Source organism: Pongo pygmaeus, chromosome 3 (assembly GCF_028885625.2).
Source record: "Pongo pygmaeus isolate AG05252 chromosome 3, NHGRI_mPonPyg2-v2.0_pri, whole genome shotgun sequence".
NCBI classification, from domain to species: Eukaryota; Metazoa; Chordata; class Mammalia; order Primates; family Hominidae; genus Pongo; species Pongo pygmaeus.
Window position 1 is genome coordinate 189,126,282 of NC_072376.2, and position 26,996 is coordinate 189,153,277.

General features: G+C 34.9%; 1 protein-coding gene and 1 long non-coding RNA gene across 3 annotated transcripts in view; one reads left to right on the forward strand and one right to left on the reverse strand.

The window, feature by feature from the left end:
- The window catches only part of GPM6A (glycoprotein M6A), a 370,006-nt gene that overhangs the window by 156,753 nt on the left and 186,257 nt on the right, over positions 1–26,996 (reverse strand). Inside the window, exon 1 of one of the 2 annotated variants that reach the window (XM_054485713.2) lies at positions 22,276–23,019. The exons of the other annotated variant lie outside the window; for it this stretch is intronic. Coding sequence (XP_054341688.1) covers positions 22,276–22,312 — 37 coding nt within the window. The 5' untranslated portion in view covers positions 22,313–23,019. Of the gene's footprint in view, positions 1–22,275; positions 23,020–26,996 lie in introns of those variants that run through there. 2 annotated transcript variants of the gene reach the window in all.
- LOC129035392 (uncharacterized) lies at positions 707–22,274 on the forward strand. Its single transcript, XR_008502182.1, has 8 exons — positions 707–817; positions 6,191–6,283; positions 8,996–9,034; positions 10,883–11,099; positions 16,006–16,159; positions 16,945–17,051; positions 18,695–18,856; positions 21,945–22,274. It is a non-coding gene; the product is annotated as an uncharacterized LOC129035392 (long non-coding RNA).

The following is a 26,996-nucleotide window of genomic DNA, read 5'->3' on the forward strand; positions in this document are numbered from 1 at the left end:
GTCCTAGGACATGATAACTTGCTTTAATTTTCTATCTCCAAATTTTGTCTTTATGTTAACAGTTATCTACTGGCCAAAGGAAGGGAGTTAAAATATAGAAGAAAAAAGATATTAGTGAGTCATATCATCAAACCAACTCTCTATTTCTCTCCTTAATGATTTGTCGTTTTACCATCTTCCTGCTCCCTAAATTTGGCTGTGGCAGAACTGGCCAGCAAAGGCTGTTCCTGTGTGCCAATGTGCCTTTGTATGCCATCTGCAGATATGATCTGCCAGGCACCTCACAAAATCATTTACAAGGAGAAAGAGCTAAATAGAAATTGCCATTGATAGCAAATATATTTGTTCTGAGTAATATCAGAATTATCTCTAATAACATCCTTAATACTGTAAGGCTGTTTCAACCTTTTCTTATTAAAATACACATCAAATCAAAACTGTATTTCATAATCATCTAAGTGAATTTTTAAATATCCAGCTTTTTACACATACATTTATCTTGTTAGCACTACATAAATAAATGTATAATAGCACATTCAAGGCAATTCTTAGAAATTTCTGCCCAATTTGCCATTATCTACACAGTTTTTTATTCCCCATCTAGTTAACAGCTTCTGAGAAGCCCAGGTTCCCAATTTCTGAGCATGTTTAATCGACCACTATGGTTGTCATGCCAACCAACACAGAGAATTCTGAGCTTACATGGGGCATTTCAATACAGTGACCCAATTACTTTCTGTCAACAAATTCACCAGCAAAATAAAGGGGCTAACACATTAATGAGATTTCCTGAGACTGCCCTGTAGAGATGCTTGCAGTAAGATCGCCATCAGTTTTTAAAATAACTAAAATGCTATTAAGTATCACAAGTATGATTCTTTTTATCCTCTGCCTTAGTTATTGTTATCTTTATGAGTGTATTTTCTATCAAAAATGCCTGAAGTCAATATATTTTAGCTTCTCTTTCACTACAAAAGCAAATGACACTGGGGTGTACATGATATAAGGATACCATATTCTCCAAAATGGAAGTCACTCTATCTCAACATGATTTTAATTTTATATTGTACAATGGAAATTTATGAAGGCATAGAGAACAAAAGGTATATCCTTTTGTTATTGTTTTAAAAAGTCTTCATTTGAAAACCAAGAACAACAAATGCCATGAATTAAAGGACTTTGCAAGATGATGAAATTATCTATTCATTGCCTAAAAGATATTTTGTTCCTTCTTTTAGGGAGGAAGAAAAGAGGGCATAGATGTTAGCACTAGGTTGAAACAAATATTTAAACTAATCCTCTAGATATATAACATACAAAATGTTTTAGCTTCACTTGGGTATTTACTATATTTACAATTAAAGTTTGCTTTAATGGGGAGTGGTTGTGTGTATGAGAGAGAGAAAAGAAAAAAAGGAATAATAAATACAATATGAATGTACCTATTTTCTGGCAAATCCTTTTCCTACGTCTTTTGGACTAGAGTTCCATTTTTTTCACAATTTATAATCATGTTACACATAGGCTCTATCTATTAGGTAAAATAAAATTGATTCTCAGATGAGTTTATTTAATAAATAAATCAGATGGCAGACGGGCTTTATTAAAACAAGTAGAGATAAATAAAATGTATACATAGAAAAGATATTCTTGTTCTAGCAAGATGACAAGAATTTAATAATGTGTTTACATTACTCTTGAAAATATCAGTTTTAAGAAATGCATCTAAAATTAGTAGAAGCATAGACATGGAACTCTAGCCCCACTCCTTAGCATTGCAAATAGGAAAATTAAGGTCTCAGAGGTTAAGTGACTTGCCATATGCCACCCAGTCAACTGGTGGCAGTCACACAATTTGGAGCTTGCTTCATTATTTGACATTAATTTGTAGACAGTTGGATGTATTGTTATAAATGTCCCTATATGTAAAGTAAGAGCAATTTATAAAAGGTTAAATTTGCATATTTAAAATTGAACTCAGAAATTGATTGCAGTCACCATCTTAATCCACATAACAGAGAAGAGATTCAATTTTCTCTTACTTAACAGATGGAGACTACTAACAAAATGATTATATCAAAATGAAAGCACTCATCTAAAACATACAGAAGCAATATTTATTACAAAATAGAGACATTCATATTTTACCCATTTATTCACACACACACACACACACACACACACACAGACACACACTTTTCTGTAACAAGAGCAAACTAGTTTCCAAATATTTTGTGGCTTTTATGCCTTCTGAAAATTGACATATTGTTCTTCTACACTCCCAGAAATACTTCCATATATTAAAATATTTATGGGGAGCCTATTTTTTAAATCAAATTGATGCTTTGATACCATAGCCTGTGGTCATATTTAGTTGTTAATCATATAACCTAAGGAGTTTTCATAAGACCTAAGCAGTCATCAGTAAAATTAGCATTGACATAAAAGAATTTATGAAGCTACAAATAAATGATTGTATTTGTTTATAGTATAACAGTTATAGATTCTGGTTTAAGTAATTTGATCTTATTATAAAAATATATTTCAGTCTCTTTAATTTCCAACTCATATGTGCTAAAAAGTTTTAAGCTCATATGTTCAATCCCTCTGTTTACTGCTAGTAACATATAGTTTTTATTTCTTCTGGTTATGCACTGGATTGAAATTGTCATGCCAATAAAAAGTTAAGTCAAATGTGTAGAAAGTATTCAGCTCACAGTGTGGGTTATACCATTTTTTTTTATTCTAAAGTTTTACACTGGATATTTGGTGTCTACTCTTTCAAGTACTTTTAAATATAAAAAATAAGACTAGAAAATAATTAAATGAAGAAAATAGCCAAAAAGAAGAGGCAATCCTGTATTTTTTTTACTGACCTGGTAATACATTTATTTTTAATGAACTTGGGAAATGCATGCTTTCTTGTAAGGATACTCTATAAAATTGAGAATGGCATTATTTTTCAAAATAACAACTAAGTTTACTTAGAATATATCCACTGATAATTATAATTGATGAATATTAGTAAAATTTGAGATGTTAAATTCCATTTTGCTTAATAAATTTATATTTTAAAATACAATGTAAAACTCTTTATTTTGGAATTTAACTTATAATTCTTTGACATCTGATCAGAAAGTTTATTTGCCAATTTCCAAGGAAATATTGAAATTAAAGACAGAAATACATTTGGGATTCTCATGTTATTGTATTCATAATGCCTTTACTTTTAAATATTTATATTAAGAAACCTTTCAAACATAAAACAATATTATAGCAAGCAATGATAACGTTGACAATGTGGCTGACCATGGTGATGCATGCCTGTAATCCCAGCACTTTAGGAGGCTGAGGCGGGCAGATCACTTAAGGCCAGGAGTTTCAGACCAGCCTAGCCAACACGGTGAAACCCCATTTCTATAAAAAATACAAAAATCAGCCAGGCATGGTGGTCTGTGCTTGTGGTCCTAGGTTTTTCATTTACCATTATATCTTAAAAAGTTATCCATGCTAATACATTCTGTAGCTAGTACAGATGAGCCTACTATTATGGACTATATTATGTATTTTTGAAGAACTCTTCCAAAAAATTAATAATAACTCCCCTTCTGAAAGATGTTCTATGGCTTCATACAATATGAATGCTCTTCCTCCAAGCTATCCAGGACCCTGTTGGTGGAGATTGCCTATATACCCACCGTCCCTATCTTACAGCAATTAAGAACATGCTGGAATAGTCTGTAAGAGATCCATGAATTCTATTTATTTATTTATTTATTTATTTATTTATTTATTTAGAGATGGTGTTTCACTCTGTCCCTCAGGCTGGAGTGCAGTGGCGCGATCCCAGCTCACTGCAACCTCTGCCTCCCAGGTTCAAGTTATTCTCCTGCCTCAGCCTCCTGAGTAGCTGGGAATATGGGCACGTACCACCACACCCGGCTAATTTTTGTATTTTTATTAGAGAAAGGTATCACTATGTTGGCCAGGCTGGTCTCAAACTCCTGACCTCAGTTGATTTACCTGCCTCGGCCTCCCAAAGTGCTGGGATTACAAGTGTGAACCACCACGCCCGGCTGAGATCCATGAATTCTTCTGCACATCAGACACTACTTATACTTTTTACTTGGATCATCTGATGTCTTGACTTCCAGAAATGCATTTCCCATTGTTTATGATAGTAGGAGTTCTTTTCCTCTTTAAACTCTGGTAAGCTGCCAAAATTCTTCTTGGTATTTAGAGGGAAAATATTTTAAAATACTTTTTTATGATATTGTAAATTCTGATCCTCTTGGTTCACAAATATAATTTCATCCATTTATCCTAATCAGTCTTTTGACTTTTAGTCTTTGTTCATTTTACTTTTTAACCTTTGTCAATTTATGTCATCTTGATTTGGATGCATCTTTGCAAACCATTTCCCTTCTAGAGTAATACAGAGTATCTGGCTCTACATTGAGAGGCCTAAGAAGCAACTGCACCACTTACTACTGAGTGACCTTGGAAAAATTATCAAAAATCTCTGGGTCTTAGCATCTTCATCCACAAAATAAGAGTAATAAAAGTATGTTATTTGTATAGTTATTGTGAGGATTATGTAAATTAATAAATATAATGCACTTGAAACAGTGCTTAGCAAATGATGTTATCTCAACAAGTGTTAAATATTCATATAATTTCTTTAGATTTACATATGTGAGTCCTTAATAGAAACCATAATCAAATGTTTACTTGTTCGTAGCCCTTCTTTGGACCTTCTGTAGTTTAAATATTTCCTTTCAAAGATATAGTGCAATTACACACAATAACTTAAACAAGGAATTGTTTATTCACTCAATATTTATTGTCAATCATTATACTATTCTGTTCAGAACTTCGAATTCAAGATTAATATTGCTCGGAAGTTATTCTAAAAGCATAGTATAGAAATAGAAAAAATGAAGCTGATAATTCAAGGAGCTGCATGACATTATAGAAATGTACTGGAACCTGGGGAATTGCATGACTTATGATGAATATGGAAGCCTGGAAAAAGCTTCCTAATGAAGTATTGATTGAGGCATGGTCGGTAAGAAAGAAGATGGAAAATAAATCAGGATGGGCCTGTACACATCACGTGAGGGCATGCCGAGAGACTATTTCAATGTTGAATGATAAGATTGGGTAATAGGCCTAGAAACTTTGCTTTGGGCCATATTATAAAGGGCTTGATATGCCAAAATAAAGCTAATGGATTTAATTTTATAGGCAGTAGAAACAATGGAAGCCTTTATTCAACAGAATCCATGAATATATTTTGTTTGAGAGAAATTACTCTAATTAAAGCGAATAGAAATTGGATGAAGAGAAGCATAATAAAGACAACCTCAATAGCTTAAGGAAATAGTCGATTACATTACCGAGTACATGAAGATGAGAATCCGGAATTAGGAGACATTTCTGAAGTGAAAGCATTTGAAAACCCATTAAATATAGAGGAAAGTGTGAAAGGCATTAGTAATGACCTGTAAACTTCTAGCTTGGGACACAGTGTACATAAATGATGACAGATGTGATGGAAGTCAAGAACAAAGGATGTAGAGTTGATTGAGCAGTCAGTTGATAAATTCCATTTTGGACGTATTGCATCTGAGGTACCTATGGCTATCTGAGGCAGGCAGCCTCTTCGAGGGCACTCAATAATCCCTTCCTAGTAACATTCATGTCTTTCTGAAATCTGCTCCACCTGAGTAAGGGCTGCACTTTTTGACTTGCTTCTAATGAATAGAATATGGCAGAAGCAAGGAAATGTTGCTTCCAAGATTACATTATAAAAGCACTGTGGGCTGGGCATGGTGGTTCATGCCTATAATCTCAACATTTTAGGAGGCCAAGGAGGGAGGATTGCTTGAGACCAGGAGTTTGAGACCAGTCTGCACAACATACTGAGACCCTATCTCTACAAAAACTTTTAAAAAGTTAGCTGGGCATGGTGGGACAAACCTGTGGTCCCAGCTGGAGGAGGCGGAGGTGGGAGGATCACTTGAGCCCAGGAGTTTGAGGCTGCAGTGAGTCATAATCACTACTTTACTCCAGCTTGAGTAACAGAGCAAGACCCTGTCTCAAAATAAAATGAAATATAATAAAATAAAATTAGTAAAAGTACTCTGGCTTCCAAATTACATGGAATCTCTCTCCCAATCTACCTTAGATCCTTTGCTCTGGAGAAGCCAGGCACCATGGCATGAGGCAGCCCTGTGGAGAGGTTCATGTGGTATAGGACCAGGCCTGCAGCATCACTTGAGTGAGCCACTAAGCAGATTACTCCCCCCACCCCAACTGAACCTTCATATGAGACTGCAGCTGTAACTAACAGCTTAATTGCAATCTTGTCACTTTCTAACAGGCCATCCTGTTTTTCTCAAACTGTATCACTGATATTTTCTTAAATATCTATTTATCTGTATGTGGATGCTGTTTTAGTTGCTCTCTGTCTCCACCACTTCTACATCAAAAGCTTTATAATGTAGTCTGCCTTGCACAGTGACACTTAGAAGGGTGGCTAGCAACTAGTCATTCTAAACTTACTATCTTCTTATCTAATTTATCAATAAGAGTTATATTTGTGTTACATATAATCACAAACATTGGAAGTAAATGGCTTTTAGCATGGACAAAGGGGTGATATAACATGATGAATGAAGATAATAATATAATCTTAAAGATGAATAAAAATCTATTTTGATCTTCTCTAATTTACCAATCAATGCATTCAATGATTTCTAAATATCTCAACAATTCCAACATATAGATACTTTTCTTCCTACTAGATGGATGAGAAAATTAAGTCTCTTGATCAGAAGTTAAGTCACCTGCCTAAAAACACAACCAGTATATAGAATATAAATTTATGTTTGAATGGTTCTGTTTATTTACACTACCTTCCCTCTGGTACTTTAGTGTTTTTCATTATAAGTATGTAAAAGCTAAAATACAAACCACTCATCCTATTTGATTGCATTCACAATACTTTTATGTTGCTTTACCAAATATGGATTATAATTTAGGAGTGATATTTACATCTTGGAATTCTGGAAGAAGTTGTGAAGTTTAATTCCTATGGGAACTCATTATATATTCATTAGTTCAAAAACAAAGAAGCAAACAGCATGCACCAATAAGGAGCTTGAAGACTACCTTCCTCTCAGTGCTACCCCTGGAAATTAAACCTCACAATTTCTTTCCTGTCTAAACATGCTTTGAAAGTTGTTCTGACCCAAAACAGTATTTTCAAACGTTTCTGATAAGTCCTGAATTGTTTTTTTTTTTCTGTGTGTTAATCCTATGCCATTCTTTGTTGTTTTCAGTAAGTACTCAATTCTCTCAGATTACTAAGGATTCTCTTCTCTAAAAATATACTGGCAAATTTAATATCATATTCCATACCAATGTATGAAAAGCTGCTAGTCATTTTATTTCTTCTAGATAACTAACACATGTAAAATTGAACCAAATAATGCCAGAAACCAAATACATAATTCAACAGCACGTGGTAATAGCTGGGATACTGATAGTTACACTTTCTACTTTCATTTTATTCATTTTATTTGTGGATGAAAGATGCTCTATGATCTTATTCAGTCACAATATTGATAACCAACTATTTTAACTATCAATATCAAGAGTTAGTGTTCATTGGGCCTTTCATAATCTTGGTCATAAAATTTACTTATTAATGATGTTTGGGTAGGTAGCTGTTGAGACTGACAATAGTATTAATACCAGCAACGATGTGTGATGTGATATCAATGTTTATATCCAGCCCTCAAATAACTGAGCTCCCATGTATGTGGAATACATGGTAACTGTTTTATTGTTACATGCATTAGCATTTTCAATAACCATAGGCTATCTCAATCAATTTCCCCCATCATCCCATGATTGCAATTTTCTTCTATGCCTATTGAATAATCCAGATTAAAGACTATATATCATTTAACTCCTGGCCTCAAGTGATCTGCCCACCACAGCCTCCCAATCATTTCGCAGTACTTTTTGAAGTAGTCAAGGGCTTATGTACATGATTGTAGGCTTCGAAGTTCTTTTTATTTTCAAAGGCAAAATTATAGAGGTGTTGTCCAGAACACCCTTAAAGTTCTCATTTTAAATGATTGCAATCTCTGAATATTATTTCCTCTCAAATTTTGGGATTTCAAATCCATAATATCTTTATCTTGATATATAAATTATGAATCACAATTGGGAAAGCTACCAGAGTTTTTAACCAATAATCAACAAGACTCTAGGTGTGGTTCCAGGATCCACAAATATAGCATTACCTGAGAAAGTACTAGAAATGCAGATTCCTGGGCCCTACTCCATACTCACCGAATCAGAAACTTGAGTTGGGGAAATGAAGTGCCGTAATCATCAAAAATAGGTGATGCTTGCTAAAGCAAACTAATGTTGAAGAGCTACTCAGAATATGGTACTGCTACACTTGTGTAACTTACAAGGACAAATAAACCTCAAATCACAAACATAACACATTCATTGCAAAGTAAAGTTAATAATCACTCTTCTAAGTTATTCATTTATAACAATCTAAGTCATAATCACCTCACCTTTCACAAAGGTTGCTTGTTACATCATTTAATAATTTTTAATGAAGCTGAGTTATTTAAACTTGATGTTAAGATTACCATGTACTCACATTATCCTAAAAGCACTCAATTCACCTATTTAAGGCTAAGAAAACTCTGTTTATGACACTTACAATCCAGTTATTCAAGACAAATAAATATTTCCTTTACGTAATTGCCTCATTTAAAGAGCAAAACTGAAAAGCTAGGTTATGGAATGAGGAAAACTTGAGACATTTAACTTAGATTTAACAATGAGCAATGTGATAAATTTATGTCATATTTCTTGCATATTTATCAGAATCACATTATCAAAAATACACATACAAACTTTGTACTAACTTTCTAATTATTATATTTCTTGGTGGGGAAAGGAGAGGCAACTTAACTCTTTTACTGACTATCACAGATAGGTAAGTTTTGAATGTTACTACTTTTCTCAAATATGTCCTTTCTGTTAGTCTCTTAATCCTGAGTCAATTCTTTCTCAGAACAAATGTAACCCACAATTGAAATGTAAAGATTTATTTCTTAGTGTCCCATTTTCTCCTTAGAATACAGTGGATTTCCTCAGGAAACCAATTTTACCAAGGGAAATGTAAAATGCATTTTTTATATTGCACCAAAAGAGGTATTCAGTTTTTGTCTGGCATGTCCTCTGCTGTACTGCACATGAAAGCAGAAGGAAGGCAATTGGAAATCCTTGCTAGAGGCTAGTTATGAGCAATGAGTTCAAAGATTTCAGTGGCCTGATACATAGTGCTTAAAATATATGAGTCTACTGTCTCCTTTCCTTTCATTTTGCAGAATGGAAAACAACATTGTTCTTTCCCAACGTGGCTTTAAATAGCTCTTCCAATCTTGTTTTCCTGCCCCAGGATGTCTTAGGCAGCACTCACAATCTCCCTTTGCTCATCTGTCTTAGGGAGCTCCAGTCAGCTGCCTTTCCTAGAGTATCACAGGCATCAACCCTTTTCTATAATATACATAATTTCCTTTTTGGCCAAAAAATACATGCAGTTCTTTAATTTTTGACTCTGGACCACTTATTTTGACTCATTGTGGGGCAGTAGCATTCAACGACCTCTTCCAAAACAAGAGGCACTGAGCTCACAGTCTTTAATATTCCCCTCTCACACTAAGAACTGCTTGAATCTAAGTATCTAGGAATCTAAGAGTCAATTGAAGAACAGTTTTGCAAATTTAACTTATAAGAATAGAGACTGATATTAGTGCCAGAAAGTAAAAGCATATGAGGCACAGAAGTAGTGCTGCTATTTTTATATACTAAAGTAAAAATGGAAATATTGGAGTCAAGGAGAAGACTGAGGTATAACAGACAACTCCAAATGACTGCATTTGTCACCCTAAAAGTAGCAAGTGTTTTCAAAAACAAACAGAATATCCTTGAGCAAAAGCTTAATATAAAACACTATTGATAAGGATACAATTCAGATATTTTTTGAAGTTTATCTCTTTTTTTCATTCAACTTCTTATGGACCCTTAAATGGGATTTTTAATACTAAATTTTAAAGATGTTTCAAAATTTTAATTTCAAATAAAATGATCCTGACAGTACAATATTTTTAAAAAGTATATGGATTCCAAAGTGATTTAGGAAGTCAATAAATGATTCCAATAACTGTATAAGTTGTGGTTGAGGGCCAAATGTTGTGGTTGAGGGCTAAACTGAAGAGCAATCTTATTTAAGAATGTCCAAAATAAACATAAATAGCTAAAAAGGATATACAAAATATAAAAAAAAATTATATAACCTATACCCAAATCTAGGTAGAGATATAGATTGTTTTACTTAATCAATGTATGCTAACCCTATGTGTATAAGTCCATTTTAGATAATATCAATATCATTTTAATTTCACTGAATGCAAATTATCCAAGCCAGAGAAAAGACCCTCCAACCTCTAGGCCAAATCTTGTCTAAAACAATTTAATCTGTCCTATGGTAAGATCGGGTGCATCAAATTCTTTCCCAGCCATCCCCACTTGTTTCCCGTACCCACACTTAATAAATAATAGCTAAAATTATATACCTACATAATACTGCATTATTGTCCACTCTGAGGCCTAAATCATGGCTTCATCATATTTCTAAAACACAGATCATAAAACCCGTTCAATGAAGGCTTCCGTTTCTTGCAAAATAAAACTTCAAAATCACCAGAGAGGTAATAATGGTCAGGTTAATGCCTGGGTTACATTCAATACTGAAATGGTATATAACTCATTTTCCATCAAGGACCACAAAACAGCCTTGTAAACTCATCCTAGAGGATCTAAAAGAGAACCCCCTCATAACAGAATGGCATTCCCAGCTTGCGGGCTCTGAGACTCCATTGAGTCATGCCACATGTATGGAAAATTATTTTTGGAGTGTTCTTCTATCCAAGGAAAAACAAAGCAAATTTTCCACTTTCAGGATTAAAGGACATTCTGTCTACATTAAGACAAGCAGGGTAAGTCTTAAACACTTGTTAATCTTAGCACTATGTTTAACAAGCCTCCCAAGTATTGAACTCAAGAAACCTAAGAAATGAGATCAATGTTAGCTTTTTCATGAAATTTAAATGTGTCAAACAATACAGTCTTCAAATAGTTTGCCATTTTTTGCTAACAGGGAAAATTAAGCAGTGAATTAACGACCTCACAAGGATTTTGGAGAATGCTGGGTAAGTTTACTACACTCCACGTAAGTATGATATGCGGATCCTACTCATTTCACATCATATATTTCTATTTTGTATATAGAATCAGGACCACATTAAAAACTTTTATGAGTGTAGCACACTAACGTTATAGGTATGTTGAATAGCCATTTTATAGATAAAAAGTGTTTAATATTGGTAATTTGACATGGTTCAAACTAACACATCTACAATATAGACAAATAAGTAACAGACCACTAAGTAGACTTTAAAAAATAAATCTATTAATACCTAAAGGCTGAAGCAAAATACATTTATCAGTTAATAGGAGAGGATTTTCCAGGAATCTGATAGAGATGGAATGAAATGACCAGTGGATATGATACATTTTTTAAAACTTGAGCATGTCACATAAATAAATACACTATATTTTTTAATACTTTAAAGACTATGGAATGCCTGGGGGGACACAAGCATGGGTAATACAGTTGCCTGAAAAGACCTCATCATCATTAGGTTATAGTGGTGTTGCTTTTGCATCATTGCAGAATTTAAAAGAAAATAGAGTACTAGAGTTAAGGCCAAATATTGCAATGATTATATAACTGTAAGTATGACACAAAGTTTCCGTCCAATTTAGCAGAAACAATGGGCAAAAATATTTTTGATATTTATGTAAAATAGTGGTCACTCCTGATACACAGATGATATGAAAGAACCACATGTGTCACAAATCAGTAGCTCCTTTTAGACCTTTGGTAAGTACACTACACTCCGCATAAGTATAATAAGCAGATCCCAATCATTTGGGAAGGGGCTCAAAGTTGCTAAACGGTGTTGTAGAGATCAATCATGGAAATACATGCTTGCCATCTCTTTGTGAATTAAATTTTCATGTAGCGTTGCAAAAAAAATTACTATGTAAAAGTAACACATAAATAAATAAGCTTATCTTTCTTCAAGATTATACTTTCCAGCCTGGCTATATAACTGGCCTATAAAACATGAAGTTATTTCAGTTGTTTAACAAGAATTCATTCTCGGTTCCACCAAATAATTATATCACAAGTTCATCTCAAAACACAAATTAGTGATTAATACATCAAAAAAATTAGTACACCAAAATTGTAGGGAGAATATGATGAGCATTGAAAGGTTAGATGGAAATACTCTTCAGATACCATTGACCAGAGCTCAAATGCCCTGTTTTCAGATACTGTCTTGATCCCATCTAAAATATAAGCCAATTGTGTGAGACTATATACTGATTAAAATACAAAAACTAAAATAAAGCATAAAAGAAGGCAAAAGAAAATTCATTACTCATTGCATGTTATTTTTTAAATTCATTACCTTGAAAATTACTAAACATATCCTAGAAAAGGTCTTACCTTATTAAACTGTCCTCAATGATTTCAAACTGTTATTTCTTGTGTAATTTTGTTTTCTTTGATCAATACTTACGAATGAACACAGTAAGCCTAGTGTCAGCAAATTTGTAAACTACTTTGTTAAATTTTAACAACATATTATAAAATATTATAAGACATAATTTTCCAAGTTTCAGTAACCATTTGCTGAACCTGACAGTTTAATGTATTTGATTTCATTGCCAGAATCATAATGCTAAAAATATGTGTGGGCTCTTTAACAATAAAAAAAAGAAAATCTGTTCATTTTCAAGAAAGCTGCTACCAAACTACTGAATATATTTCAGGTCAAAGAATAAAAGAATTATTTTTAATTCAAATCTAATGGCATAAAATGGAGTCCTTGCTGCATTCTCCCAAGCCAGGTTTAGCTGCTCTGTTAGATCTGTCTCTATTTAGGGGAAAAATTGTGTTTTATTCTTTCTTTAGTCTGTACAGTTGACCTCTTCTTCTTCCTCTTTATCCTCTTCTTTTTCTTCCCCTCCCCCTCTTCCTTCTCTTTCTCCTCCTGCTCTCCTTTCATCGTCGTCATCATCATCATCATCATCATCATCATCATCATCATCAGCTATGAATGGTTTCTATTCAGAGCACTTTGCAGGTTGGGTTCATGAACAAACGATAAAATCTTTACCCTTCAGGAATTTGTACTTTGAGAAGGGAGCTACAGCATAACACACACATAAAAAAATAAACAGCAAGATATGCCATATAGTAAGTGACAAACATTTAAGAAATAACTGTTACAACAATTCAAAAAAGTTATTAGTCCTTTAATTCTGACTCTGACTCTAGGAAAATTGCTTGCTCACCTTTTTAAATGGGCACAGTGTGTTACGATGAGAGGAAAGGAAACATGGAGAAGGAATCTGCATTTACTCAACTCCTACTACGTTCCGGGAATTGTAATAGTCACTTTTACCTAGTCATTATTACATCTAACTCACGTTAAACAGATCTAAACCCAAAGATAATGGTAGAGAAAATTAATTCTCAAGATGGAGACTTTGAAAAAAATACGGTTGAGTAATACAGATTAAGTTACAGAGAAAATGAAGGTGGAGAAAAGGAGCCAGGGCTTTAACACAAGTCATCTGATTGGGAAACCAAAAGTCAGTTGGCCACTCATTATGATGGTCAACTGAAAAACTCCTGGCCCTTATACATGTTTAAAATTCATGGAGACAATCTGAGTGCATGGTTTCTGAATTCTAGATCTTATGACTTAATTACAACTTTCTACTGTGAATGGTTGAGCAGAGATTTAAAATGCTTTAAGTTCAATTATTCTGACTAGTATTCAAAGCATTCTTTTCACTGTAAAAGGGTTTTTTTTTTTTAACTTGATGAAAAACTAAAATAAAGTCTCTGAGATAATAAACCACTAAATGAATTTGGCTTTGGTAATACATGGGTACTATTTAAGACAGAGATTCTCAAAGCCTATGGTTGGTTTTAAATGGACAAACCACATTCAGTGTCATATCTAAGAGTTCCATTGCTCAAACAACGCTCAATCCTTATTTTAATAATGAATTCTATTACTGAATATTGAAATATTGAAAGGTGTTTGAAGAAAAATAAATATAATTCCTTACTGCCATTCAAATGTACAGTCTGTGGTTCCAAAAATTTGAATTTAAATGCGTTATTATGGGAAAAATACATTTTTAACTAGAAAAATGGAGAAATCATTTGGCTCAGTCTCCTTTCTGCCCACCTCATAATCCTTCTTGGAACTGAAATGGAAGACTATCTCATTTTGTTACAATTCTTTTTTTCTCTGGATGTTTGTGTGAGGTTTTCCCTTAGTTTCCTGTAGAGTTTGAACCCAATGGCCATTGACTAAATAGTGTGACCATAAAGTCAAAGAACATTTGATATTTATTAAAAAACTGTAATCAATATTTATTAACTAGTGTTAAAATATATTGACATTAGACACTGCATATGAAATGCTTAGAACAGTGCCTGCCTGGATTATTAAATATTAGCTATTATTATTAACATTTTCCTTGACAAATAAATCATGCTAGTAAAAGTACTTAATTATGTTTCTGATGTTCAATAACTAAACTGAACAGAAAAACTGATATGATATAGGCTGTTAAAAATGAAAGTGGGCCGGGCACTGTGGCTCACGCCTGTAATCCCAGCACTTTGGGAGGCAGAGGCGGGCGGATCACGAGGTCAGGAGATTGAGACCATCCTGGCTAACACAGTGAAACCCTGTCTCTACTAAAAATACAAAAAATTAGCTGGGCGTGGTGGCGGGCGCCTGTAGTCCCAGCTACTCGGGAGGCTGCGGCATGAGAACAGCGTGAACCCGGGAGGCGGAGCTTGCAGTGAGCGGAGATCGCGCCACTGGACTCCAGCCTGGGCGATGAGCGAGACTCCGTCTCAAAAAAAACAAAAACAAAACAAAACAAAACAAAAACAAAATGAAAGTGGATATCCACCAACACAGGAAATGTGTAGAAGAATCTCAAAAAAATTTTTTTTTCAAAAAAAAAAAAGCTGTCAAGTTTTGGGGGGAACGTAATTTGGCCATGTACTAGTTCTTTATTTGAATTATTTACTAAACTTTGTTGCATAAAACAACAATCAGGGAATAAATACAGGTGTAAAGTTTTCCTCCCATATTTTATTTTTGTTAAGAAAGAATAGGTAATTCACCATTCAAATAACCTTTCTAATGGAGAATATTAATTGCAACCATAAAAATGTAGAAAATAGTTTCCCAGACATTGAAAGTTCTATTATAAATCAATGAAGAATGCTAATTAGCAAAATACTTTAATTGCCTCACTTTTACTTGATAACCAAGAAAAAGCATGACCACCCCCTTTTAGGAGACAATATGAACAATCTCTTTTATGTTTCTAGCATCATTCTCAGGGATAGATTCCATCCAATTCCTCTCTTTGATGGAGGTAAGTAAAGTAAAACTCATCATCTCTTATATGATAAAAATGTAAGTCCAAAAACATTTAACAATTTAAACAATGTGAGAAAGTGTCTTTCTTTCTTTGGGAAATGAATCTGGATATACACAGCAGTTAATGTTCTAACATGTTGACATCTCTTAATACACATCATTTAAAAGCCAACAGTCATTCTTCTTCCTTTTTTCTCTGACCTCAGATTTCCTCATATTATAACTTAATTCCCTAGTAAACTCTATAAACAGACTCCAATAAGGAACTGACTCTCATCTTTTCCCACTCACAATTTGAAAAAAAAAAAATCAGTTATCTTCTGTTTTTCTTTCTTTATGTTGTTCACAGTGCAAAGAAGTAAGTTACTGTTGGATTAAGAATATCCAAGACAATGGTCACAACTTGAAAGCACATGGAAAAACATGAATTATTTTTATAATGTCAGCTAATCCTCAGCTGTGCCACCTGTTAGTATGGATGCCATCCAAAAGGATTTTTGAAAGTAAGCCAGGCAGTCTGCCTTCGATGTATGAAAAAGAAAACTGTCAAACATTTTGAATGGTGGGGAGGGGTTTTTGCTTGGGGGAAAATGGAGTTCGCAATGGACAAACTAGAAGTTATCTCCTGCATCCTATGAATCTCTCATGAGCCATTGTCTTCTGATAAATTAAGGAATAATTAATTTCTAAAAACCATGCCTTAGAAGTCATCACTCCAAGGACACTATCAATATCTATCTATCTATCACGCTGTACTTCTCATTTAGTCTCTTTAAATATTTAAACCTTATTTCAAGGAATTAATGAAGTAACTATATCAAGCACTTTCATTTGAAAAGGTGAATTCACTCATTTTAATGACATTGTGAAAAATCTATTCATATCTTTCATCCTAACAAGATGTTAGAAATGTGTTATTGATATTTTGGATCTCTGAGATAAACAGTACCACCGACACTAAAAGAAACCATAATTAGCAACTGATCCAAGGAAAATATAAAATGACAAAATTCTAAAATGTTATATCTAAATCACAGCAGACATAATAACCACAACAATGCAGAAGTTCTGCGAATATCTATTGAATTTTATTAAAAATATAACTAATTTTCCCTACTGACAGATATTGTAGAACTGCATTTGAAAATACCAAGGGGTAAAAGTAATTTCTTATACCCAGGAGGACACTTCAGGTTAAGCACAATGCTAGTAAAAGCACAGCTGTCAAATCTTAGGACAGATTTTTCCTATATGCTTTATGAAATCTGATTCTCTATGTTTCTTCTAGCCTTGTTATCCAAATGCAGAAATGACAGCTGAAGAGATGATTTGTGACAGTATTTGCTGAGACGAAGTCTGTCCACTAGATGGATAAAGCCAGTTCCCTTTTCATAGGTCTGTAAGTAGCCAACAGCTAAGAAGCAAATTATTAATTCTTGCACTTAAATGAATGCTTAAAGATTTTTGATGTTGTTTTTGTTATTTTCTTAGCCACTAGTCTACAGACTTCAATGACATATTAAGGATTATAAATCTATTAATAAACCAGACACATTCTGTCTCTTTAATTTCTTTGCAATAGTTCTCCAAATATTATACTACCAATACTTACTGGCAGGCAATGATTTAGGGACAAATTTATTTAAATTGTAAAAAATCAAAGATCAGTGAGGGAAAAAAATCAAAATAATCAAGAATATACTAAAGAGTGGTGTCAAAGTTGAAATTTAATACATTAAATATACAGTTGATTCAGCTTCGACTCACCAGGTTAAACTCAGGGAAAATTTCTTAACACTAAGCCTCTTTATGTAAGACTCCTGAAAGGATCTGAAGATTTGTTTTATTTAGAGGTCTTTTGATTGCAAAGAATAGAGATTCACCCAGAGTAGCTGAAAGATGGGGCAGCACAGTTATTATTAAAATTTGCCGTGGGATAAAGAGATCCTCAGAGCGTACTGAGAGTCATCTTTTCCCAGTTCTCAAGAAAGAAGGCCAATTGAACCAATTCATCTTTTTGGATTCAATTCACGACTTACAAGTCGTAGATTGCTAGTGCACTTACAGATTGGCTGCCCTTGAAAAAGTTTTCATATCTGGCAAAGAAAAAGAAGCCAGAGCTGGTGGTAAGGAACACAACCATAAATTATGGATCATAGCTGATGAGTGCAATGGAAGCATGTGGGGGAGGCAGTCCTTCGAAGGAGTGTGGCTGCCAGGCAGGCAGCTATGGACATCTAGTGTAGATAGTGGGGTTGAAAGTTCAGAACCTGGACTCATTCTGATTGTACTGAACCCAGTTCTGCTATTTACTACTATGTGACTTTGGTCTAGTCAATTAACCTATTTGATATTTATTTTCCTCAACATTAGTACCACTTAAGGTTATTGTGAAGAGCCAATGAGTTCATTTAGGTAAAGTCCTTAGGCCAGTGTCTGCCACTGAAATCACCGGGCAATATAGGTTGGCCAATATTTCCTAGTCTCCTAAAGCCAAAGCTGCCTCTTTTTTTTGTTGATTATAGTGGTGTCTCTTCTTCAGGGATGATGTCTGCTTAAGGAAAGGTTAAGTTCTAGAGTCATCTTTCAAGATAAAAATAATCTTACACACACAAAAAAATGTCTGAAGAGACTTTTAGTCAGCCTATAAGCTGTACTGTATATTAAATATACTGTATATTAAATATACTGTATATTAAGTACAATATACAGTATATCCTTTTGTGCATAGATTCCTTTATAGTAATACGTGTGTATAAATGTATAAAGTATATGATGAACGGGTCTCTTGTCAACAATAATTGTACGGTATTTTAAATAATGAGATAGATCAACATTAACATTGATATGAAAAACGAAGAAAATAAACCTGTACCCTCTCCTTTCATTTATGTATTCTTGTTGGTTTTAATAAGTTAAAGATATGCTGAAATGACAAATAGGTTAGTGTTATTGAGCTAAGGATGAACAATGACCATTGAACTTTGGCTGTGTATTGCTGTTTGAAATGATGGAACTGGTCATTTGATCACATTCAGCTTGATCATCTACATCTGCTAGTGACCCAGTCCCTGAGAATCACCAAGAATTGATTCCACTGAGGCGATGGTAGGCGGGGCTTTGGTGTTGGAAAAGTCAGTGGTTGACATTGACAGCACAGACTCATATAAGCTGCTGGTTTATTACACTAGAAAAATACGGTGAGTGACACTGTGGCTGTTATCTTTTGTGCTGATCAAAACTTTCTGGTATGCTCCATGTAATTTTGAGACCTGTTTCATAAAATGTTCATGTTCAGAAATTAAAGCCATCAGGGTTTTGGCTGTTTGGAACAGTTCAGCCAATTTATGAAGACTCCAACCTGCTGGCTCTTTCTGTCCATTGCTGTTTTCTTTTCATCTCTATATTTTGTTGCTCCCTTTACTTATTGATTCATCAGCCTTCCTCTGTAAACCCCTCCTAATTCAGCAAGGCCTTCATTAGGGCTGTCCATGAAGACATGGTCACCCACTTGTCTGGCAACCCGAATGTGTATTCACCAATTCACTCCTAATTAGAAACCCAAAAATCATTTACATATTTTCTCATTTGGCAAAATGTTCTAGAAACAGTTGCATGGCTACAAGTCATAAATGCATACCTGTTAAATCTTCATCAAAATATCTTTATTCACTTTGCTCATCCCCTCTGCAGTAACTGGGGTCCTTGTTGCCATGTTTTTGTGACAATGGCTCTTGATTTTGGTGACAGATGATGCTAGGTTTATTATGGCCATAGTAAAGACCAAATTCAAAACACTCTTTTCTTTTTTCCTTTTTTTTCTATACTAGAATACCATTGTTTTGGCTGAACACAAGATGAAGTAAGTGGCTTTCATTTAGAGGCCATGTTTTACCAAAAAATATATGTTTCTTAAAATACTAGACTCCCCTCAGGATAATGGGATACTCACCTTTGGGGAGGGTGTCAGAAATTGATGGAGCAACAGATTTATGATCCCCATTTCAGTTTCACATCAAGCATGGGCTCATTGAACAGAATGGCTGGTGGGTGAAGTCACCCATACTTTTAAATTATCCTCTCTCTCTGGCTGAACACATATACTTAAATTAGGATAAAAGTTAGGACTATTCTCAATTGTCTTTTAAAGCTTGAGAGGGGAGTGGGCTCTCACTATGAAGAAAAATATATTTCTTACGGATGATCTTTTTAAGTGCTTAAGCATCAAGTGTATATATTTTCAAACATATGAAATTACAATTAATTAATGAAACCACTCAATTTTACATTCTAGTTGAACTTGCAAGGTAATATGAGTAAACACTGATGTGAATTTTAAGTCTTGGTGACATGTAACAGGAAAGACAAGGTCTAAATTTTAAGAAAAGACTGAAAAGCCACTTACTTCTTGCAAATGGAAGAAAATTCTGTGCTATCTGAATTATTGTTTAAGAAAATCCTATGTAGTTTAAGAAAAACAGGATAAGAACTAACACAAAATGCTGCTTTTCTTTAGATAGATCATTAAATCTCTCCACCTAAACTCTTGAAAAATCTCTAACGATTTTGTCTGCTTGTCAAATTGCTCCTCCAGTAATTTCACAGTTACAACCCACGCACATATCGACAGAGCATTTCGATTCAAATGTAACTTTCTAACAACAAACTTATATAGAAAAGGTGTCATAGGCGTAGTTGAGAGGAACAGAAGATCAAGAGTGAAGAAAATTAAATCTTCTTTTCTCAATTACAAAAAAAAACCTAAATCATAAGTATTGTATTCATATACATTTACAAACTGACAGACCACTAAACATTTTTTCTGATTTAAAATTGCTTTCCACCACTGTTGCTGGTGCATATATTAATGATGAAAAACCCACTGTGACAGAAATCTTCCCCTCACGGCATTGCCACCTCCACCCCCATAAAAGAAAGCTTTTCAGTGTTACCTGAGAAAAAAACATCACAACTAATTACATCATTTTTTTGGTTCCTGCATCTACCAAGGCTTGCTCAGACACATTCAACCTGTTACCACAATCCATGATTTAACTCAAGGTTTTATTTAGTGTAATGAATATCATTCCTCTATTTAAAATGCTGTTTATCTTTCCTTAAGCAAATTGATCGGCCGATAAGTATCATTATTAGGTATTACAAAAAAGATGTTGTCGTAAGATATTTTATTATAAATTAAAATAGTCCACTGAGATGCCTTGTAAGAACAGAAATTACCATTAAAATGTCTCATTTACAATCACTGATGAACACTTAGGCTATTCGTGCATATAATAAAGGGAGCTGAGGTTTTTTTAATTTAAAAACAGATCACATGCTATTAATGTAGATTTTTGTGTTTCTATTACAGATTATCATTAGTAAGGGTACTAAGGACTAAAACTTGGAAATCAACTTATCTATTATCTCTTGCTTATATAAAACCTTCATATATTTAATATCAATGGTCTTTTATTACGTGTGTGTGTGTTTGCACCATATATGCCTCAAAGTATGTGTGTGTACATTAAGAGAAGAAACCCAGCATAGCTAAATGGCTAAAAATATGGTAACTATACTGTGCTTCCACCCTATATATTTTATCACATAAAATATAGTTTTTTAAAATAAGTGCCTTTATATACATTTGAAATTAACTTTGATAGCTGAATCTTTTTCAACGCTACTCTTGAATATTACCTTTATGTAGTATTACCTGTGTTACTGTTTCAGTACTAAGAAAATGAGACCATTTTCTCTGACATTACATAAGCCCGACAGCAGACGAGAGAAACGCTGCCTATCTGGGGTGAAAGCTAGCTCCCTCTGAAGCTACCATTTGGCACATTAAAACAATTCTCGAGTTGATTGAATCATTCCAAATTACCAATATTTGACCATTTTAACCTTCAAAAATGGCAATTTCACTTTAACTCATACAGCCAGATATACCTAGACAAGCTTTAAAAACACATCAAAAAATTTCCTTTAACATTATTACTCAGAAGTTGATTACAGTCAACTACATAGAAAGGAAAATCTTAACGCTTCCATACACCCTGAAGATTTATGAACTTTTGCTCCATCTGCTTAAACCCATACTGCATCCTCGTTTTTAGTTTTTAGTTTTTAAAGATTGTTTTAGAAAGGTGCACCAATCAAAAGATAACTAACGGTCTTGGTCTTTGTTCTATCAGATGTCCATGCAAAGATATGGATAATGGTTCCATCACCAAATTTTTAACTAACTCCAAATATTGTATTTGTGGCTCACATGGCTCACACTAGGGATCCCTCGACCCAGCTCGGCAAGCGTGAAATCATGAAATAAATGAAGGTTAACAAAGACTGGTCTAAGGAATAGTTCACTACAATACCGCAATGCTCTTCTCACCAATACTCGACTCTGCATTTCGGTACTTATATCTGAAAGATTTGCAAATAATGACAACATTCGTGCCAGACATTACTGCAAGTGAGGAACAGACTAAAGGAGAGGAAGGAACAAAATGCTTCCAAGAGAGAAACATTCATTAGCTTTACTGGCAAGTGTCTAAAGCAAACAAGGAAACTGCAAAATAATTATTCAGTTACAAATAAACGCTTTTTAGCACAGTACCTTTTTGTGTCTGTCCCTCTTCCATATTCTCTTCCATAGCTACCTTTCTTCAGTAGAATCTGGTGCACGGAATTAATCAAAAGCTCAATTAGATGTTGGAAAAACTGGTGTTTTTTTTTTTTTTTTTTTTTTTTTTTTTTTTTTTTCCTTGGGAAGCTCCAACAGCAGTGGCTTGGGCAAGTCCTCAGAGCTTAGCTCAGACTCCCTCGTTCCTCTTGTTTGCTTGGAGACGGGCTGTCAAGTGTAATTTCATTCAAATTACTCTTCCGTGAAGATTATCAATTTTTCTTCTCAAAGCTGCCCATTGTGTACCACTGTAAGCAGGTATTCAAACAAATAGCCTGAGAATTTTGGGGGGAAATTTGGTCTGAATCCCAGGAGCAGAGACACTACGATTCACAAGTCTTGCTTTGCATTTAAAATGGGGAAAAGAAATTGAGGTTTGTATTGAAATCTGGGCTTTAAATTGGAAACAGGCTGAGCTGTGAACAGATGGAGGGGTGTCCTCCTAACATGAAGCCGACCACCAACCCATAATTCCCCCCTTCGCTTCCAGAGTGGGAAAGCCCAGATTCCCGTCGGTTCTTTATGCTGCAGCAGTGGCTTCTCACCCAGTCAGATACGTTGCAAAAAACTGTGTTTTCCTTTTCTCTCCTCACTAAGTATATAGTTAATTTGATTTAAGGTGCCAAGAAAGGATGCAGTTATACCATCTCAGGGTTTATCTGCAAAAGTTTATTACTAAGACAGGACTTGTAATCCCACACCTTTGAGATTTAAAAAGAAATAGAAGCGTGGCTGTCAAAGGAGTGAGTATAAAGCTCTAAGCCTGAGAGATACATGTTTTAAGTAATTATTTTACTTAGTGCCATATGACTCTTAAGTAAAAGGGAGAAAACCACTGGAAGGAAAAACCCTATTGATGTCTTTGTCATTTATTGTTAGGATTTTAGCCCACGAAAGCTGCTGATTTCCAATGAGAATCTCTTGAAAGGGAATTTCTTTAAAGGTCAGTGTTAGGGAATGAGAAGAGTGATGTAAGGGAGGAACAAATTTTAGATAAGAAACAAGAGGATAGCAATTTATAATGGGAATCTGCAAGCGGATTTGGAATGCAAATCACAATGCTGCAGTCTGGCAATAAATTAGCATTTGTATTTCAGCCTACTGAGTGACAGGGCACAGTCCAAGAGTCTCAATACTTCACAAAAGGTATAGCAAGAAAATAAACAGTATCTCTTTCAAGGAGCATAAACCTTTCCTAGAGTAGAAAGAAAGGATCCTTGCCTCTGTCTTCATCTCCAAATCAGCCAGCACACACACACAGAGGGAGGGAAACACACACAGAGGGACAGAAAGACACACACAAGCACACACACACAGATGCACACACACACACAAGGACACACACACAGACAGAACTGTAACTCTCTGCCTTTAATGAAAAATAGTTCACATCCTCATTATCCAGAGCATATGTTTCTTGCATTATAGCTTGTATTTCACATGCATTCTTTAAAGCAGGCCAGTAGCATGTTGCACATCACCCTCCAAATATTACAAAAAGCAACTATTTAGAGGAAACACAATTACTGCATTCCACTTTATTTCTCATAAACGAAGGTTTAGTCCTCTTACTTGTATAATCATTTGTTATTATTTTCTCTTTTCAAATGAATTTTGTCCAAAAATAACTGGAGTTCAAATAACTCAAAACCTATCTCTTCTGAATATATATCAATTTGTATTCAAGGGTTTTTGAGAGAGCTGCTTGCTCAGTGCACAGATTGAGAGAGGGAAACCATAAGGGAAATCAAAAAGCCAAATTGTAGCAGCCTCTCTGCTTCAACTCATCCCTAGGCTGACATAACCTGGCATATAATCAACACAGAACGGAGCAACGCTCCTCATTTAGATTCTTCATTCGTTCTATACCATGGAAATCATTAGTGAAAGCAATTGTTTATTGTAGTGCTGGCAGATACAATAATGCCACCTTAAATTTTTAGAACACTGTACAATCTATAAAACATGATTACATACATTAACCCATTGTAAGTCAAATGGGAAAAGCATAATTTTCCCCACTTTCTGTTAAAAAAACAAAAAAAAACAGATACCCAGGGACACCTAGAGACTGGGCTAATAAATGACCAAGTAAGTCTTAGAACCCATGTCTGTTGATTTCTTGCCTAATGTTCTGATCTTAGAAGCTAATTTTCCTTCCTACTCTGTTCCTTTATGAGTATCTTCAGCATCTTCAGAAATCAGCCTCAGTTCATAGCTTTCTTTTTCACCACACATATAAAGCAAAAGAGAGGGAAATGAGAGGGAAAGGAAATTTTAAAAATATTCGTGATTTCTTTTTCTTCTGGAAATTTTGCAGCAGAACACACTCATAGAACCATTCACTTTTTGTCTAAAACAGGCTTTTTCATGTGACAATTGTTACCAACATAAGTCAACATCAACTTATACCAATTTTTAAAATATACAAAAAAGTCCTCAGAGCCAGTCCAAATGGACTCTTGTCAAATGAATTAAGAGAGATGCATACACATACATAGCCTCCTCACAGCAATCACCTGTCAGTAGGCTTTCAGTATTTGTTATTGGGGTAAAATATACAAGAAAAAATTGCCATTTTGATAATTTTTAAATCTGTAGTTCAGTAGCATTAGGTACATTCACATCATTCTGTAACCATGGCCACCAGCTATCTCCAGGACTTTTTCATCTCTACAAACTGAAACTCTGTGCCCATTAAAAACGCACTCCTCCTTTCCCCTTCCTCCTGCTTGATGGCAGTTGAGTTGTTGATGATTTTCTCTTTTTTTCTGAGATGGAGTCTTGCTCTCTTGCCCAGGCCGGAGTGCAGTGGCATGATCTCAGCTCACTGCAACTTCTGCCTCCAGGGTTTGAGTGATTCTCCTGCCTCAGCCTTCCGAGTAGCTGGGATTTCAGGCATGTACCACCACACCCAGTTAGTTTTTGTATTTTTAGTGGAGACGGGGTTGGTTTCACCATGTTGGCCAGGCTGGTCTCGAATTCCTGACCTCAGGTGATCCACCCACCTCGGCCTCCCAGAGTGCTGGGATTACAGGCGTGAGCCACCAAGCCCAGCCAAGTTGTAGTTGCTAATGGTGGTTTTAAGATTATTTTTTCAAATTTGGATCTCATTGGAAGTAAAAATATTTTGAACCTCCAGTATCTTAAACTAGTTAGAAAAGAAAATTATTTCACATTATAGTGGATTTGCTTATTAATTATAAAATATACTATATAAAGCTTAATAACTAGCAATGATGTGTCCTCATGGGGACTGAAATGCCTCATCTAATACTCTTTCCATTGTATCGTATTGTATTTGCCCCACTCTTCTCTTAGTCATTTATTTAAAATATATGGGCTGTATGCAGTGGCTCATGCCTGTAATCCAAACACATTTTGAGGCCAGGAGTTTGAGACCAGCCTAGGCAACATAGACAGACTTCATCACTACAAATATTTTCTACTCTTTTTCTTTTTTTTTTTTTTTTTCAGATGGAGTTTTGCTCTTGTTGACCAGGCTGGAGTGCAATGGCACGATCTCAGCTCACTACAACCTCTGCCTCCCGGGTTCAAGCGATTCTCCTGCCTCAGCCTCCCAAGTATCGAGGATTACAGGCATGTGCCACCATGCCCAGCTAATTTGGTATTTTTAGCAGAGACAGGGTTTCTCCATGTTGGTCAGGCTGGTCTCGAACTCCCAACCTCAGGTGATCTGCCCGCCTGGGCCTCCCAAAGTGCTGGGATTACAGGCGTGAGCCACCACACCTGGCCATTACAGACATTTTAAAAAACAAATTATCCAGCCATGGTGGTGCACACCTATAGTCCCAGCTACTGGGGAGGCTGAGGCAGGGGAATCACGGGAGCCTGGGAGGTTGAGGCTGCAGTGAGCTATGATCACATCACTGCACTGCAGCCTGGGCCACAGAGTAAGACCCTGCCTCTAAAAAATAAAAAAAAAATATAAGTTAACTAGGTGGTTAAAAATATGATTATATTTTTATCAAGTCAGATTTCCCTTTCAAATACTGTCTAGGAAATGTTTATAATGTATATTACTTTTTTCTTGTGTGAGCTCACTCAATCCAAAACCATTATAATTCTCTTTCATTTTTCTTAATCTCAGTTTGGAGCTTCCTTTAACACTTCATCTTATCTTTATGGATAAACACATTATTATATACACTGGGTAAATATTGACATATTCCTCTATTATGTAATACAGTCATCTTTGTGGTACAATGTTCATAATATAGACAAATAAGTAGAGTTAACAGATTAAAGAAGTTGTGGTTCCAAACACCGCATTAACTATAAAAAGTGAGGGGGAAATGTGTTCGTAGTCCCTGGGTCAGAGAACAGAGAGGAGATGTGGAAAAGAAGATCGTGAAAACCTAGCCCAGTGCATGGGACTAACAGACAAGAACACGGTTTAGAAACTGCCTTTTATTCTACCTCAAATGTTTCAGACACAGAATTAACATTATCTCTAGAATGAAATGTCTTAGTTGGGATCTTCTTATATTTTGACAGAGAAAAAGGACCCCTTTGTCTGCTACTTTAAGCTCCAGGTCAGAAACTGACTTCCATAACATTTTCTTTTCCTTTTTTTATTTTTTTTTGAGACGGAGTCTCGCTCTGTCGCCCAGGCTGGGTTGCTGTGGCGCGGT